This window comes from Phyllostomus discolor, chromosome 8, assembly GCF_004126475.2.
Source record: "Phyllostomus discolor isolate MPI-MPIP mPhyDis1 chromosome 8, mPhyDis1.pri.v3, whole genome shotgun sequence".
NCBI classification, from domain to species: Eukaryota; Metazoa; Chordata; class Mammalia; order Chiroptera; family Phyllostomidae; genus Phyllostomus; species Phyllostomus discolor.
Genome location: NC_040910.2, coordinates 74,895,932 through 74,914,764, shown reverse-complemented (window position 1 = coordinate 74,914,764; position 18,833 = coordinate 74,895,932). Strand labels below are relative to the sequence as shown.

Below are 18,833 nucleotides of genomic sequence, written 5' to 3'. Positions count from 1 at the left end.
TCTTGAGAAAAAAGAACAAAGTTAGAGGAATCACATTACCTGATATCAAACTATACTGTAAGGCCACAGTAATCAAAACAACATGGTACTGGCATAAAAACAGACATATAGATAAATGGAACAGAATAGAGAACCCAGAAATAAACCCACACCTTTATAGTCAATTAATATTTGACAAAGGAAGAAAAAACATACAATGGAATAAAGACAATCTATTCAATAAATGGTGTTGGGAAAATTGGACAAATACATGCAAAAAAATTAAACTAGACCACCTTCTTACACTATACACAAGGAAAAACTCAAAATTTATTAAATACTTAAGTGTTAGACTCAAAACCATTAACATCCTAAGAGAAAACATAGTAAAATCTTGGACATTTCTTGTAGCAATATTTTTTCTGATATACCTCCTATATCAGAGGCAAGGGAAACAAAAGAACGAATAAAAGGAATGGGACTACATCAAAGTTAAAAGTTTTTGCACAGCAAAGAAAATCATTAACAAAATAAAAAGACAACCCAACGAATGGGAGAATATATTTGCCAATAATCCATCTGATCATGGGGTAATACCCAAGAATTATAAAGAACTTATAAAACGCAACACCAAAAAAAAAAAAAACAAACCACAATCCAAGTAAAAAATGGGCAAAGGTCCTAAAAGACACTTCTCCAAAGAGTACATACAGATGGCCAATATGAAAATATGTCCAATGTCACTAATCATCAGAGAAATGCAAATTAAAACCACACCTGTCAGAATGTTGGCAAAGATGTGGAGAAAAGGGAACCCCTGTGCACTGTTGGTGGGAATGCAGATTGGAGCGACTACTGGAAAGCAGTATGGATTACCTCAAAAAATTAAAAATGGAACTTCCTTATGATCCAGTGATTCCACTTCTGGGAATTTATCTGAAGAAACCCAAAACACTAATTTGAAAGAATACACACATATGCACCCCTGTGTTCATTGCACTATTATTTACAATAGCCAAGATTTGGAAGCAGCCCAAGTGTCTACAAGTAGATGAGTGGATAAAAAAGCTGTGGTACATTTGTACAATGAAATATTACTCAGCAATAAAAAAGGAAATTTTACCCTTTATGACAGCATGGATGGACCTAGAGAATATCATGCTAAGTGAAACAAGCCAGTCATAGAAAGATGATATGATTTCACTTATATGTGAAATCTAATGAACAAGATGACCTAACAAGCAAAATGGTGACAGACTCATATAGAGAGAACAGTCTGACAACTGTCAGGCAGTGGGTGACTGGGGGAGGAGGTAAAGGGATTGAGCAAAAAAGAAAAACCAAGAGACACAGACAATGGTATGGATTGCCAGGGGGAGGGGGTGGAAGGAGGTGGAAAACAAATAAATTGATTATATTAAATTAAAAATAAAACAGTAAAATAAAATATTTTCTGGCTCTGGGGGGAAAATACATGGCATCATGGCATTTAATGAATGACTTATATTGAATTGAACTCAACTGAATGGACACTGTCTTCTAGATATTTTTTGGTATCTTATAGTTTCAAATCTATGAAGTTTGCATCCCATTTGCTAATCACAGAAAAATATCAGCAAAGTTTCACTGTTCTACAACTATGGCTTTTAAATTGTATTTTAACAAATATATTGAGTCCTTGAAGCCCACAACTTCAGTAAAATTTAATGATACAGCTAATCAATTAGGGGGAAAGAAAGTATAACTGCAAAACATGAATTATTGAAAAATTACATAAAGAAATACATTTTTAAGAAAATTTACAGCAACTCAAAATATTCCTACAAAATATTTCTTAGTAAGATTTCTTGTATGCACTGTATTGAATGAATACATTTTTAAAAGTTTGGAATTCCCCTTATGGGTGTTGTTTCAACATTTATGTATCTTATATCTTTAGCTTCTTCACTTCTACTGGCTTTTTTGTCTCTGAATCTCAAAATGAGCTAGTCCCTCTGATTCAAGAGTAAAACAATTACCCACCACCTTGAATTGTCAACTATATTAGCACTTTCAGGTCTCAACTTACTGGTTCTCTCTGGCACCGAGACCTGCTGACTAGACACCCCCCTGGAAACTTTCCTTCTTGGCTTCCACAATACCACTTTCTCTGATCTCCTCCTACCTCTCCAACTTCTCCTTTGAAATCCACTCTTCTCTTAAACATTAATGATTCTCAGAATTCTTTGTTTTTAATCCGTTGGCCTATTTGATTTGCCTTCTTTCATACCTGATTTAATCAATTCTAATTAATTTCATATATATATTATTTTCTGGTTACAGCTACAGGCACCTTTCTGAACTTGACCCTGAGCTCCAGATAACACCAGTACCTCCAACACAGTATACTCAGAACTAAACTTAGCATTTTCCTCATTAAGCCTGTCTCTCCTCCAGTATCTCCATATTGTATTAATGTTGCCCAAGCCAGAAGCTTGTAACCTCTCACTGCCCTTACCCCAATGTCCAATCAAGTTGATAAGCCTTACTATTGGCACCTTTCCTACTCTTCTCATTTCTCATTTCACCCACCTGTAGAATAAAGTCCTAGCTCTGGAGCATACACATATCTCCAGCCTTCTCTTGCATCAACCAACCACACTGAGTTCTGTTTCTATGAAATGAGTTAGAACACATAAAACACTTAGAAGAGTTCCTGGCACATAGTGAGTACTCATCACATGTTAGCTGCCATTACTACCACCACCACCACCACCCCTACTTATTTATTCCCCACACTTGCCACACTATTTCACTGTTTTATGTCTTTGCTGATGCTATTTTCTGTCCCTGGAATTGTTCCTATTGCCTAATTCCTCACTCTTAAAAAAAATATTTTTTTAAGTTCTGCTCATGTTCTTTCTCCTTAAGAAACCATTTCTAATATCTTAGGTCAAGCTAAGTGCCCAAATTTGAGTTTCAGTGTAAACCTGTAAAAACTTGTGTCATATAGCTCAATACATTACAATATATTGTAATCAATTGCCTGACTTTGTCTGCCATTTCAATTAGAGCAAGGGTCAGCAAACTACAGCACCTGGGCCAAATCCAATGTACTTGCTGCTTATGTAAATAAAGTTTTATTGGAACACAGAAACAACCATTTGTTATTATATTATCTAATGCTAAAAAGGCAGAGTTTGGTAGTTATAATACATATCCTATGACCTACAAAAAAGGAAAAAAATTATATGGAAGTGTCAAACGTGCACAGGAACCAGCTTGATGGGGTTCCCAACAACAATTTCTCAGACAATTCGAGCATCAAAATAAATGATGATAGTAAGGAGTTATAACCCATTTAAAAAGTGGGAATCCATTAAAAAGTACCCCCCAAAATCTATGAAGCTGTGTTTAAGTAAATAAATAAATGTCGGTGAATGGAAAGCTCTCCTTTGCTATAGAATGCCAGCGAATAAATGCAGAAGGAATGATGGAGTTAGAAAACCTGGAGCTGACAACCACTAGAATTAGGTGACTCAGGTATGAATGATCAGTGGATGCCAACACAACTGGGTGAAAGTGTGATGAGAAACCGAATATTTACATAGCCTCAAAGCATCTCCTCACAAATTACTTATTGATCACAAAGGGAAAGATAATAATTTGACAGTAGAAAAATCTGGCAGACGCACCAAAACAAAATAATCAACATTAGCATCACCAGAAATGGGACAAGCCAACATGGTAGGACTCCTGATGTAATGCAGAGGGAGACACACATCACTTCTGACCAAAAACGCATACCTGAATCTGACCGTGGAAGCGTGTGACAGACCCAAATCAAGAGATGTTGTAAAGACTGGCTCACTAAAAATGCTAAGGTCACAAAAGACAAGGAAAGTTTGAGGAAGTACTGCAGATTGAAGGAGACTTAAGAGGCAGACAACTGACTGCAATGCATGATCTGGGATCTTCATGCCTGTGAAAGACGCTATTAGGGAGGGCAATTAGTGAAATCTGAATAAACTCAGTAGATTAGCTAATAGCACTGTATCAGTGTTAATCTCCTGATTTTGATCATTATACTGTGTGTATTTGTGTAACAGAGAGAGGAAAAGATATTTGAAAAGCAGTAAAATTCAGGGAATCTGGATAAAGAGCAAAGAGGGTTATTTGTACTATTCTTGCAACATTTTGTAAGTTTAAAATATGTCAAAACAAAAGATTTTTTTAAATAAACTTAGCCATAATGCATCCATCCTACAGGCAAGTAGTCCTTCCTACCTCAAAAATTAGTTAACACATTTTATAAATAGCCTCTCCCACTCATTTCCATGTGTTCTTTGTGCAGACACACACCCCACAGGGCCCACCCCGCCCAGCCCCTGCAGAGTCCTCAGGAAGCTGAGGTGAGCAGGAGTCCTTGCCCCCTACCAGCTCTGACCAAGCCTTTACCTGTGGAAAACCCGAACAAGAAAACAAGGTAGACAAACATGAAGCGACATAGGTCTCTCAGGATCATCTGCAGGAGAGAGCAGGTTTGTCAGAACCAAGTCCAGGCCTGGGTGGGACCCGGGGAAGGGCCAGGACTGTGTCAGCCTAGGGGTTAATGTTGAGCCCAAGTGGAATCAGAGAACATGCAGGGAGGTTTGGTTTGGCGGCGTGTAGCTTAGATGTCATGAGGGTGTCATCCATAGCACACCCTTGATGGCCTTTGTTCTGGTGGGAGAGGGGGGCCTAGTAAGCAGGGGTGGGTCAAGTTTTAGGGAAGCCCCCAAACCTGGGTCAAGGCCAGATTGCCTGCATTGGGGGGTAATTAGCTGGGAAAGTGGGCCTTCAGCCAAATCCACATCTCCTCAGACACTATATAGAGGATGGATGAAATCTGTGGGACCAGGTTCCGCATACCCATGGGGAAAACAAGCTCCATGGAGAACCCACTTGGGCCCTGGCACCCACCTTCTCGATCATAACAGCATAGATGCCCATCTGCTGGAAGCCACGGGTATAGTAGAGCATGTTGGTCCAGCCCATGGCCAAGGAGAACACCATGGAGGCCACGTACTCTTTGCATCGGCAGAAGTACAGCACCACAGTCCCCAGCATGAACAGTGACTGCACAAAGCTGAGGGTGGGGTGACAGGAAGCCCTGTCTAAGGGCACCAAGGAGGCCTGGCACCCCCACAGGCAGGAAGGCCCCCACTGCCTGGGCCTCTCCACAAAGCAACACACCACAGGCCATGGTGGGAGGGAGGGCCTTCCCTGCCCCCTTTAGCCCATGATTCTCTGTGGGAGTGATATTGCCCCCATGGGGGCAAATGTTGGTTTGGGGTAGGGGGAATGTGAAATCTTATGCTGTTTATACATAAAGCAGAGATATAAATACAGTACATATATAGCTATACAGTATATTTATGGTATTACAATTTTATGGGACGGGCAATTGGAAAAAATGATCTAAAAACACAATAACAGCCCCAGCCCAGCCAGTGTGGTTCAGCTGGTTGGGTGTTTCTCTCACACATGGATGTTTCTCTTTCATGTCGATGTTTCTCTCCCTCTCTTTCTCCCTCCCTTCCCCTCTCTCAAGTCAATAAGCATGTCCTTGGGTGAGGGATAAATAAATACATACATAAATACATAAAATAAAAAGGCAAAAATAAAAATGACTGAGAAACACTGCTTTAGTCTCAGTCCCCAGGAAAACAGCCTCATGGACAACAGAGGTCCTAGGAGGTCCCTAGACCCATGAGGAGGAACAGGCCTGTACTCCTGGGAAGCAACAGGCAGAGTCCAATGGTCACACCCTCAAACTCAGGGGCAGAGCCAGGGAAAATGTCCCTTGGCCCCTTAGTCCAGTGGGGACTGCCCAAGTCAGAGCCCTAGACAGGGTGGAAGACATCTGGAGGATCCTATGACAGGGTCTTCCCAGTGGTCTTTCTTTACTTATAAGTCCCAGGCTTCCTTGCTCATCATGACCTCCTCCTGAGAGTACCCCCGGCTGCATTAACACTGTAGACCAGTGACCAGTGGCCACCTTGCCTCCCGCTTGTGTGAGAGAACCCAGCAAGAAGCTGCCGCTGTGCTGATTTGAGTCTGCTAAAAACTGACATCAATAAACCGGCTCATCAGCTCAAGTTCTGCTGGAAAGAAAACCCTCTGCACTGGCAGAACCTCGGCCAAAGTAAGAACTGATGCCAGCTCAAACGGGGAAAGGGTGGCTTTGGGTGGCAAATGAGTTCCCACGTATGAATTTTGGAAGCTGGGAAGCAGTAGACAAAGGGAACTCACTTAGAAGACCACAGAAAGCCCAATCTGAGTCACAGCAGAGAGAGCTGAGAACTGCTTCTTTCAATCAAGGAGCCTGGAAAGGTTTAGGGACCTCTGGAGGGGAGGTGACAAGGGACTCAAAATAAGGAAGAGAGGAGGTTTTGTCTCTGAAGAGGATGAAACGGGGGGGGGGGGGGGGGGGGGGGGTTGGACCTAGTTTCATCACGTGACTAGTAAAAGCACTGATATTTTACCAAAAACAGGAGATTGTGTGATTTTTATACAACACAGTTTACAGAAAATCCTGTTTTCCACTCAGCTCTCCAAAAGTAGGCAGCCAGACTTCTTCCTTCCAGGTTGAAGATCGAAAAGACGCAATAGGCTGACATTGGACAGTCTCCAATAAATGGTTTATCTAGACCAGCCTAGAGTGATCAAAATTGATAAGCCCTATTTACACATTAAGAGCTTCCAACCAGCTTTCTAGTTCTTAACTCTTAATTAAGAGCAGACAGCAAAGATTCCCAGATATCCTGAGGACAGCCTCTAACATAAGGGAATGAAACAAGCAAATAGCCTTAGAGAGACAAAAGAAGATAATGCATCCATGAAATAAGAACAGAGTGCTATAAATAAGGAACAAACAGAATTTTTAAAAGAGCATTTGGAAATTAAAAACATAATATCAGATATAATAAACCCAATAGAAGTGTTGGAAATTAAAGTGAATTTGAACTTCCCAGTAAGAAGAGCCAAAGATAAAGAGATAAAACACAAGTGGAAAAATATAAGAACTAGTCGAGGACTTGGTTGGGAGGCCTATGTATATCATAGGAGTTCCAGAAGAGAGATCAAGAAATAATTCACAAAAATATTCCAAAAAATAGAGGACATAAATTTCCAGATTGAAAGAGCTTACTAAGTGCCCAGAACTTTGGATAAAAGAAGATCTAAATCATGATGCAACACTTGGGAGAAAAAGAAGATACTATAGATTTACAGAGAGAAAAAACACAACAGGTCTTAAAGGATCCAGAATCTGACTGGCTTTGGACCTGTCATCTGTAATACTGGAAACAAGGAAACAATGAGGAAGTATGTTCACATTTTTTAAAATGATTTTATACCCAAATTATCAGTCAAATGTGAAAGTATATTAGAAATATATTCAGATGTGCCAAATTTATAAGAAATGTTATTAATACTTCCCTCCTCCCCACTATGTGGCTTATTTCTTCAGTTGAGGATGCCCTCCCCCAAAATGTGGACATAAGTCAGGAAACACGGAGACACCACTTTCAGAAAACAAGAAATACAACTCAGCAGAGAAGCAAGAAGGACCTCCAAGGTGCTGGTGAAGAAGAGACAACCCCTTGGAAGTACACATGGGAGCAGCACGGCTCAGAACTCAGGCATGGTGACCGCTGTGGTCTCCGTGCTCTCTGCCGTCACACCATCTCTTTCACCAGGGGAAATGCCAAAGGGTGTCCTCAAATAAAACAAGGGAAAAACCAAGAAGGAGACAGGAACTCTAACGCAGGAGGAAAGCAATGAGAACCCTAAGGCTGGCCTCAAAGAGAAGTCCCAGGACGACAGCTATGCAGCCGGCCCAGAGGACAGTCAGCCCATGTAGAAAGAGTAGACAGAACTCCAGGCAAAATTCTTCAAGAAAAAAAAATGGGGAATCTGACCAAAAAATTTATGTCACTGATTTTGAGGAAAATTGTACTGAGAGGCTTCCACATGTGTGGAAAAAAGTAACACTGGGCGCAAAGAAAACAAGGTAATTATTAACTTTAGGAGAAACAGAAAGAAAAATATAGTATATTTTGAAGTTCCACTGCAAATAATATTTGCAGAGACATAAGAATATAAATACTGAATACTGATTAAAGCAAAAATTACTACAAGCCACATTGGATGGTTGCAGGAGGGAAAGAAGAGGGGAAGGCAGGGGAAGGATGCTAGAGCCTCATCTAGCAGATGCACAACGTTGAAGAAGGAGCTACAAGAATGGGAGCTCATTGTTCCCGAGGAGGGGAGATTGCCAGGAATGGGAAGGTTGAAATGGGGAATTCAAATAGTGGCTATCAGCTTTTTAGAACTCTTTAAATTTCTACCTATGCGAATGAGTAGCTTTGGGAAATTAAATTCTAAAAATGATTGATATGTCCACAATGGGTCTTTCTAGAACTAAAATCAAGTTTATTGGTATAATATCATGTAGGAGAGCATTGAACTAACCTACAGAGCCTGCCCTTGAATTTGCCCCTTGGGACTAAAGTGTAACTATCTCAAGATTATAGTAAGAGAATGGGATTTTTGCATCCTAGGGACAAGCTAGCTGCAATAGGGTGAGAAATCAACTCCCTGCACTTGCCAGGAATAAAGAGAGAAGGCCCAGAGGTGAGGGAAGCCTGGGGTCTCAGGAGAGGCCTTGAGCTGAGATCCCAGGAGAAGGGCCCTTTGCCAACTGAAAGCCCCCTCGGTACCCTGGGCCCTTTGGGGTAACCTCATAAGGCTCTGGCTTATTCATGAAGAAAAGTGGTTCCCTGTGACGTCTACATTATTTTTATAACTGGTTTATTAATCTGTCTCCCCCTGAAGCAATAATTCTCCACCAGGGGTGGTTTTGTACCCCACCCCCCAGTGAAGTGGGGACATGTGGCAGCATCTGGAGACAGTTATGACTGTCAGGACTGTGGGACAGGGAGAGAGCTACTAGCATCTAGTGAGCAGAGGCCAGGAATACTGCTGAACATTCTACAGTGCACGGGACAGCCCCCGAAACAAAGAATCATCCTGTCCAAAATGTCCACAGTGCCAACATTCAGAACTCTGCCCTAAAGCCTGGAAATTCCATGAAGGCAGAAACCATGTCTACTTTATCTTGAGATTCCAGGGCTAACTTGGTAAATGCCAGACAGATGGACAAAAAGATGGGAAAAAATGAACGAGGGTACATCTGACTCAGACTATACACCACAAGAGCCCATGGGACGGGTTGAGCATTCCCCAGCACCTGGTTCGTACCTGGCACAGTGTGAACCCTGGGTATTCATTCACCCACCAAACATTTACTCAGTGCCTTCCATCACTCACTCAACATGGTGCGCAGTCCTGCTATGTGCCAGGCTGAGTGCATGTGAGAGAATGAGTGAGATCTGATTGCTGTAGCCTCAGGACTGGGCCAGAGGAGGTTGTCTGCTACTGAGACATGAGAGCCGAAGGGTCACTTACAAAAGTATCTCACTGTAGCTGTCCACAAACAAGGATTTCAGTGATGGCCGCCTCTGCAGGAAATATTGAATCTGCAGGTAAACAGACAAAATAAGATTCCAGGAAAGGTTAGATCTGGCTAAGTGCTGAGTACCCAGAATGGCACCGTAGGAAATGTGTCAAAGCAGAGGACATGAAGGGAGTGGAAGACTAATGGGGTAATGTTATGTGACAGTCAGGAGTGATTTTTAAAGATAGAGGGTGCAATGACAACTATACCTGGAAGTAAAGACGGGAAGGAAACCACAAAATGTTATTAATTGTTGTGCTTGAATGATGGGATTTGGTGGGGGCGGGGGGGCCTTTCTAATTTGTGCTTTTTTTCCTAATTTTCTTTAGGTACACATTACTGTAAAAATTCTTTAATCAGCTTCCATTGAACTAACTCACCAGATTAACCAGCACTTCCCACTCCTTGAAAATTCCATTCTGACTGATGCCCATGGCCCTGCTGATCACTAGGGCTGGCAGACCCTCCGCAGGACCCTCCTCCTACTGGCCCCGTGTTTGCCAAGGGCGCTTTTTGCCTGTTGCATGTACTACCCTGGCTTTGTACTTTATTATAATATAAACTATAAGTGTGAAAATAAAGATCGTTGTTTCCATGAAGACAGAGTCCAAGAATTTGGGTAAACTCCTTAAAAGTAAGTCACTTAAAAAATTGGATATAGCTTAGATTAAAGGGGGGAAATTATAATAATACCAAATTATTTGTACATGTAATGTGGTCCCACATTCAAAAAATGGACTGTTCATCCATTAAAAGAATGACAAGGGATGTGCATCTCTGAGTTTTCAGTTAAAATAAAATGGTTCCAGTGTACAGGTAGATTTCTTTCATTATGCTGAGCTTTAATGGACTGTTTTGAATAATCAAACAACTATCAGTTATAATCACATCTCTTAAAGGCTTCCCCTCTACTTCTGTAATTAAATGTTACATTGAGTGGAGATCTCTGTCTTCAAGAATGACTGCCTTCAGGGACCCCCTGAGCAGATGCCCACCCTCCAACTGGGAATGCCTTATCTTCACCTACGCATCTCTCAGCTCCTCAAGCAAGGCATTACCTGCCCAGTGAATAAATAAGTGAGTGAGCACTGAGTGACTCTCCCGGCTTTTTGTTTTGGTGACAATGGAAATTCACAGTATGGAAAAGAATGCTTACCCCTCGGAAAAAAAAGTAGACTCCCCCTAATACAGAAAGAATCTCTCCAATGACTCGGAAATAGTCGCCAACAGTGTGTTTCACCTTATAGGGAGGCTGCAAGGTGCAGAGAAGTTAGTGACTTCATTCATTCATTCATTCAACAAACATTTAACAGGTGCCAAGCCCTGTGATTAAGACTGAACATTGTCCTGGCTGGTGTAGCTCAGTGGGTTGAGCACAGGCTACAAACCAAAGGGTTGCTGGTTTGATTTCCATTCAGGGCACATGCCTGGGTCACAGTCCAGGAACCAAGTGAGAGGCAACCACACATTGATGTTTCTCTCCCTCTCTTTCTCCCGCACCTTCCCCTCTCTCTAAAAATAAATAAATATCTTTATCTTTAACAAAAGAAAAAGAAAAAGACCCAGCCCCTGACTGAGAGGCTCAGCCTCAGGAGAGAGAGACGCAAATAAAGACAATGCACTATTATGAACAGCCGAAAGGGTGCTCCTCTGTAGGACCTGACTCCCAAAGGGGGAGCCTCCAGATGCCAAGCAGAACACCCTTACAGTGTTGTGCGGTCTCTCGGACAAGCCCCAGCCCCAGCCCAGAGTTCCATGGGAAGGAGGGCAATAGCATAGGTAGAGTCTCTCTTCTAGACCCAGTGTCACCGTGCTGCCTGCTGCTCCCAATACTTATGGTGAGCCCCTGGCCTCCCAGCACTGTCAAGGGTACCCATGGATGGTGAGGGGAGAGAAGTCCCACACCTATGTGTCATCCTGTCTTTCAGACACCATTTCCTGAAGTGGGTCTCCTCTTAGCCCATTGCCGATGTTTCATCAACACTAGTTCACTAGCCTATCTTACTAGCACATTTCTCTTTTCTTTTAAAATGAAGTCATAAAATGGTCTTAGTAGATAGATAGAGATCAGGTTTCACACTACTAGGAAGTTGAGTTTTTAAATCGAATTTACAAGCAAGGCTCCCTGGAAATAAAAGCAACAAAATTAAGTGTGTGGGTATTGAATGGAAAGGGCTTAATTCAGAAACTCAGGGGAGCCTGAAAGGGGCAAAATCTGCTCTTAAGCTGATTTAATGGATGGCCCAAGGCCTGGCTCAGAGGAGGTGCCCAAAAGTATATGTCCAGAGAGAGAATGACAAGCGAGTGAGTGCACACAAGTGGGCAGAAAAGCAGGATGGCAGTGGGCTTAGGGCTTATGCCACCTCATGCCCCTGTGGACACCCAGCCTAGGGAAGAGCTGCTTCCTGAGCTCTGATTCCTGCATCCTTTCTAACCTAGTACTCACCCTCTACAAACAGGGGTGTCAGCCTCACAGAACCAGGCAGCTAAGGGAGCAGCTTAGAACAGGAGACAGGGAAGGTTTCCAAGACAGGGAAGGAGTTCAAGGCCCAGCTGGGGCCTGGGGTCTGGGGTGTCTTATAGGAATGCCATCCCCTCTCCCCCCACTCCACACCAAGGCCCGAGCCTCAGGCCGCACCAAGCCTTCCACAGGCCTGTAGTAGGCGACCGTGGTGAAGATGATCATATACAAGCAGTAGATGAAGAAGTTGAAGTAGAAGATGCGCTTGACGAATCTGTCCCACTTGTCCTGCAGGAGGCGGTTCAGTGGCTCCACCAAAAGCATGTCGTGGCGATTCTAAGGGGAGCAAAGAGAGGTGAGGCTCACTCACCCACCAGCAGCCCCCTCGAGGTTTCGTCAGCCTGAGGCACTCCTCATACCCACATCTCTGCACTGGACCGGCCATGACCACATCCTCAGCCCACAGAGCCACTGAGGGTCTGAATAAGCAGGCTCACCCTCCAGGCCTCAGTGCCCCTGTGTGTACGTACAGCGAATGGGGTAAAATTGGACAAGTGCCCTTGACACTTAAGAACTAATAAGTGTTGCCCAGCATTCTGTGCCCATTACCTCCAATAACTAATTCCAGATTGCCTACCTCCTTATTATTCCCACAATAATGGGGAGAGGCTGGCACAGGCAGAGTCTTGCATGAGACTGCTTTAGGAAGGGCTGAGAAAAGGTAGGGCAAGCCTCTGGGTTCCTTATTTCTCACATTTCCAGCCCTGGGTCAGGCAGGCCATCCAGGCAGGAATGGCAATTACCAATGTGAGACTGGCAACTAGAAAGCCTTTCCCGTGGTGAGTGCCCGGGATACCATAACTACAAGTATGCTTTGGGTTAAAAGGCTGGTATCCAGGAGACCTCCTTTGAGGTTCAAGTATCCCAACGAGATCCCTGTTCAGTGTCTTCTTGAATACTTTTGGGAATGGAGAGCTCCCGCTGCCTCAAGAAGCCTGTGGAGAAACGCTAACTGTTGGGCAGATCTATCCTCCAGAATAAAGTCTCTCCCCTCTGCTTCTCGCCAGTGGTTCCAGCTCCGCACTCGGGGGCCCCATACTGCAGTCCTGGCCCCTGAGAGCCTCCGGAGACAGAAGGTGGCAGCTGTGGCACCAGATACCTCCCTTCTCTCAGTAAAACACCCCAGTCCTTTTAAGGCCATTTGCTACCAGGCCAGCCCTCCAGATTCCACATGGAGCCTGGGTGGGTGCTGACAGATCAGAGCACTGCAGGCCAGGCCTCCCCCGCCCCTGGACTCTGCTGGGTAACCACAGCCTCTCTTCCCTGTGAGACATGGTGGCAGCCCCTCGTCACCAACAGCACAGGCTCCAGCCCTGGGTCAGCCTCAAGGCTCAGAACATCACCTTAGAAAGAACGGACAGGGAAGGTGGCCTTTTCAAAATAGTGGTGGCAGGGGGTGCCTTTCATATAGTGGCGTCAGGAGCCTCATTTGCAAACCAAGTAATTAAGTAAGATGCCCACCTCCCACATACACAGACATAAATTCTAGATAAATTAAGGAGGCAAACATAAAATACATACAAAGGAGGTAAAAGAAAAGATGGGAGGATATGTGTGTAATCTTGAAGTGGGAGAAGCCTCCCAAAGCAAGACAACAAGTCACAGAAGCTATAAAAGAAAAAGATTGGGGTGGTGAACATGCAATACAATATACAGATGATGTCTTATAGAATTATACCCCTGAAATCTATATAAGTGTATAGCCAATGTCACCCCAATAAATTTATTTAAAAGTTAAAAAAAGGTTAACCAATTGCCTCTGTCAAAAAGAAAACCTATTATAAACAAATGATGCCTTGAATGAAGTTAAAAGACAGGAGACAAACTAGGGGAAAATAAAATATTTGTAACATGCAACAAAGAAAGGATCAATTCATTCTGTAACAAGAACACCTACAAACCAAAAGAGGCAAACAGTCCAGTAGAAGAGACAGCAAAGGACAATGAACAGGAAATCTACCAAAGAAATACGAATGGTCAATAAACATACGAAAAAATGATCAACCTCATGGTGACCAACACAGTGAGAATTAAGACATCAATGAGATGAAGGGGGAGTAAAAGGTGATGGAGGAGACCTGACTTGGGGTGGCAAACACAGAGCACAATGTGCGGTTGATGTGTTATAGAACTGTACACCTGAAACCTATGTAGTTTTATTAACCAATGTCACCCCAATAAATTCAATTAAAAAAAGACATCAATGAGATAGCATTTTTGGCTCCATGCACTTAAACAGTTTTAAAAAATAAAAAGATGGATAACACCCAGGCTGGCGTGGCCAAAGGTAACTGTGTACCGTGGTGGGCAAGCGCACTGATAAAGTCTGTTTCGGAGGATAATTTGGCAGTAGCTATTAAAATATTGAAATGTACATACTTTTTGACTTGGTAATTCCAATTCCAGCTATGCTTCATAGAAAAATTCTTGAACCCATGCCAAGTGGCCTATGGCTTCATAGTAGCAAAAACTGGAAATGCCCCGGATGGCCTTCCATGGACACTTCTCCCCGCCCCTACTATGCAATGGTGTGTAGCACTTCTTTTAAGGGAGCCGACCTTTGTGGACTGACATAAAACTGTCTACAAGACACAACATTAAGTGAAAAAATTGGTTTTTCTATGTGATATGTAGTATGATCCCATTTGTGTAAACAAAATGAAGCTACATGTTTTTATATGGATAAAAGGAGGATTCTTTTTGTCTATGTACTTCTGATTTAAGTTTTAAGGGGGATACGGTTGTGTATTGTCTGTATGATGAAGGAAAACACTCAAGGGGAATGAATGGGTTGATGAGGCTGCGGGACCCAGGCCCCGGGCAGCAGGTTTTCATCCATGAGAACACAACAGGGCTGTTGAAAGGGCCTTAGGAAGAATGGACACCCCACTGGGGTGGGGTGGAGGCTAGGGTGTGGCAAGACTGAAAGCCCTCCCTGGGTCCCAGCCCCGGCCCACTCACGGGGGTCTCATTGCTGCTGTAGGCGATCACCTCTAGCACCGAGTTCTTCTCGCAGGTGTCGATGCAGGACAGGTCGTAGAGCGAGGAGTGCACGGGCCCATAGGCCCACTCGGTGAACTTCCTCGACAGGTGCCTACACTCGGGCTCGTGGATCTCCCTCTGCAGAATATAGGCCAAGACCTGCCGTGGGAATCCAAGAGCCTGTGAGAGACCAGCCTGGTGCCCTGCCACAGGCTGTGTCCCCACTGGGCCACCAGCTCTGCTTCAAGAATAATTCTGCCTCCCAGCATAGCTGGAGACCCCACCCAAGCACCTACCTCCATCCCACAACCTTCTGACCGCCATCAAGATCAACCTGGCACTGCCTCAGACCCCAGCTGCAGCCACATCCGACCCATCATGTGATCACACCTGGCTGATCACATTCCTATTACCCTCGGCTCAACCCACCCCCATGGCCAGGCCCCAGCACCCCACCCCCCTCCATGTCTTATTGGGGATGCTCAGATTTAGAAATCAGAAATAGCCACATGTGGATACAGTGCAATATACAGATGATATATTATAGAACTGTACACCTAAAACCTGTGTAAGTTTATTAACCAATGTCACCCCAATAATTTCAATAAAAATAATGTTGACAAGAGCCAATGAAAAAGCATCTTGTGATCATTTAATTAGATTAAATGTTTAGGTTTGCTTCTCAGAAATTGAGACAGCAAATGGACAAAGAATTTTTTTTTTTTTTGGCAAAACCATTTGCTGTGATAGAAAGCAAATCAGTAGGTGTCTAGAGTGGAGAGGGCAGGGGGCGGGAAGACTGGCTGCAAAGGGCAAGAGAGAACTGCTGGGGCAACAACAGGTTCTGTGGGTTGACTGGGGTGGTGGTTATAGCTGTATGCATTTATCAGAATTCATCAAACTGAACACTTTGTTTCCATTTGTTTTATGTAAATTACACCTCAATACAGTTGATTTGAAACCATAAAAAAAAAAAGAGAAAGAAATGGCCACATGTGCAACGCGGGATTCTGCGCTGGGTTCTCCTCAGCTCTCGCAATTCCTCTGGCTTACTCTAATGTCCCACCCCACCCCGACAGGCTGCTGTGACAGCATCAGGACTCACAGGGTGGAGATGTCAGGCATGCTCAGTGAGGCAGGCAGTCCCCTCCCACAGCACCCACAGCACCCACAGCACCCCCAGCTCAGCATGAAGCCCCCTCCCTACCCCAATCTTCCCGCTGCTGGCAGCCAGGGCCAGTGGAGTCAGCCCCTTCTTGTTGATGAGCTCCTCCAGCTTCAGCGTAGGGTGCAGCTTGGCCCCCAGGATCAGAATCTCATTGTACATGCTCGTCACAAACTTGGTATTGTCAGCTGTGTTGTCCGCCACTTCCACCAGCGCGTGCAGCACTGTGTTGCCCACGGAGTCCCTGGCACTGATGTCTGCCGGCTGCCAGGAGTTCTGCAGCAGGAACTTCACAATGCCCAGCTGGTTGGTACACGCAGCCAGGGAGAGGGGCAGCTCACCTGCAGCCAACACAGGCACACAGTGGGCCCCAGGAAGAGGCAGCTGGGGCCCTGGAACACCCAGCCTGCATCTCCCTCCATCTCCACCCCAAACCTCTGCTCAGCAATCATCAATAAGTCAAGTGTCTGCCACATGGTCTCCCTACCAAAGTAGAAGCCAGGCCGCCCTTTGGTTTTCTTAAAGAAGTCCCCGTTGGCTGCAGCCTGGACATCTGCCCCGTTCTCCACCAGGAGGGTCACCAGTGCCATGTTCCGCCTCTCGATGGCGATATGCAGCGCCGTCTGGCCTATGGAGGATGCATGCTGTTGGCTTTGGGCTCGTGTCCTGCAGGGGTGCCCAAACAGGTGCTGGGGGACAGCCTGGGAAGACCGTGGCAGATGACTCCCCCAGTAGAGGAAGCCGGGCCAAGATCCGCAAAGGGGGCCCAGGGAGTCCCTGAGGCAGGACTAGAGACCCCCCAGGAGCAGGGGTCACCAGACTGGAAGCTGGAGGAGTCAAAATTGCCCAAGGGCAAAGAGCACAGCAGAGAGGGAGGTCAACAGTTCCAGAGGCCAGGAACACGAAGCCCACAGAGGGGAGGATGGGACCCTTAGCCCCAGGAGAATCCAAGCCAGCAGGTTGGGGAAGCAGGGACCCCAGGACCAAGAAATGCCAACCTGGTAGCTGGGAAAAGGAGTAAGTTGCTCAGAGGCTTGCCCTGGGTGCCTGTGCCCTCCTGGCTCTGCGTATGCTTGTGGCAGAGCTGCGCCACCCCGCCTCTCCTCACCCTTGTAGTAGCTGTCTGTGTAGCTGGCGTTGACAAGCTCCTTCAGGCTGTCGGTCTGCCGGGCAATCTCCAGGAGCAGGGGGATGGTGTTGTTCTGCCCATTGTGCAGGTTGAGCATCGCTTTCAGCAGACAGGTCTTCCCTGTCTCTGGGTCTGCAAGATACAGTGAGGGTCAGAGGGGGAGTGGCAGCTGGGGCCACACCCAGAACCCGGCCCTCTCCACAGCCACCTTTGAACTCGCTGTCCATGAGGTGCTTCTTGCTCTTCTGCAGGAAGAGCAGCAGGCTCTCTAGCTCCTCACAGTTATTCTGAGCGACAGCTTCAAAGATCTTCCTGCGGTCATAGAGCTTGAGACTTTTCTTGGTGCCGGCAGGGGCCGAGTCCTGGCATAGCTGCCTGTGGGACAGAAAACACCCTTGTCTCCTACTCTGGTCTCCCCCATGGGCCTGAGGCCTTCGGAGCTTGTGGGGCAGCACAGTGAAACCCCAAGGAACACCCTGGTATAACATCCACCCCGCCGGCTCAGTGACTGTCCAGGAAGTGTATGTTACATGGAACAGGGCGGTGCATAGGCCCCGTTCTGCCCTCACCCTGTCTGTAGACACCATCTAGAAAGTCTCTGCCCTCGAGGCTTCCTCCAACCCCCAGGCCACTTGCCTCTCTGCCTGCTCAGGAGCTGGGCTCAGAAGGCCGTAGCCTAGAGGGGCTGGAGACAAGGGTTTGGCTGGCCCCAGCTAAGTTAAAAATTGTCCTCACGATGCCCCAGACGTCAGCCAGCGCACATGCCCTCTCTCTCTCTCACCCTGGAGGAAGTGGGAGGGCTGGTGGGCTCCTCACTAGAGCTGTTTTGTGCTCTCTGTCTAAAAGCATCCAGCCCTTGAGCATTTTGACTGAAAATCTAAGTGTTTGGGCCTAGTAAACACTCTAGGCCTGGACATCTGGAGATCAGCTGGTAACTAAGATCAGCCTACATGCCAATACGTGTCCTTTAGGTCCTGTGAGTGCAGATGCTGCAATGGATGACCTCTGAAGGCTCCCAGGCTCTCCAGCTCTGTGACCTTCAGCCCATAAGCCAGAGCACCACTCGATGCCTCCATGGCCAGGCCTCAGCCCACTGAGCCAGTTGGACTACTGGTGGGGAGGGAACCAGGCTTCAGACGCAGCTTACCGGGTGCAGGTGGGGCCATCCTCAGCCTTCTGGACCATGAGAACAGGACTGACTGTGATGGCCGGGCAGGAGGCTGGCTGACCTTCCTTGTAAGAGCAGTCCAGAGGAGAAGCCTCCTCGGAGTCACCCTTCCCGAAGAGCCGGCCTCGGCTCTTGGCCGTGGGGATGTTGAGCTTGGCTGGAGCTGGCCTGGAGTGAGGGTTGCCGTCCAGGGGGTCTGGGAGGGTGTCCTCTTGTGGCAGGTCCTCAGACTCCCCTGAGTCTGAGCTCCCTCGTTTCTTCATCCTTGCCCAAGAGGCAGCCTGCAGGCAGCCACCAAGATCAGGTTTGTTCCCAGCTCCAGAACTGTACGACCCTGCCCACTAACTG

General features: G+C 45.8%; 1 protein-coding gene across 1 annotated transcript in view; it reads right to left on the bottom strand.

Annotated features, from left to right (window-relative positions):
• Window positions 1-18,786, bottom strand: part of TRPV1 (transient receptor potential cation channel subfamily V member 1) — a 32,639-nt gene extending 13,853 nt beyond the window's left edge. The window contains exons 1-11 of the mRNA XM_028534409.2: window positions 18,465-18,786; window positions 17,526-17,692; window positions 17,297-17,449; window positions 16,676-16,816; window positions 16,231-16,529; window positions 15,003-15,182; window positions 12,159-12,317; window positions 10,677-10,772; window positions 9,472-9,542; window positions 4,921-5,086; window positions 4,417-4,483 (exon numbers count right to left, since the gene is read on the bottom strand). Coding sequence (XP_028390210.1) covers window positions 4,417-4,483; window positions 4,921-5,086; window positions 9,472-9,542; window positions 10,677-10,772; window positions 12,159-12,317; window positions 15,003-15,182; window positions 16,231-16,529; window positions 16,676-16,816; window positions 17,297-17,449; window positions 17,526-17,692; window positions 18,465-18,748 — 1,783 coding nt within the window. The 5' untranslated portion in view covers window positions 18,749-18,786. The remainder of the gene's footprint in view (window positions 1-4,416; window positions 4,484-4,920; window positions 5,087-9,471; window positions 9,543-10,676; window positions 10,773-12,158; window positions 12,318-15,002; window positions 15,183-16,230; window positions 16,530-16,675; window positions 16,817-17,296; window positions 17,450-17,525; window positions 17,693-18,464) is intronic.
• Between the last annotated feature and the right edge of the window lie 47 nt (window positions 18,787-18,833).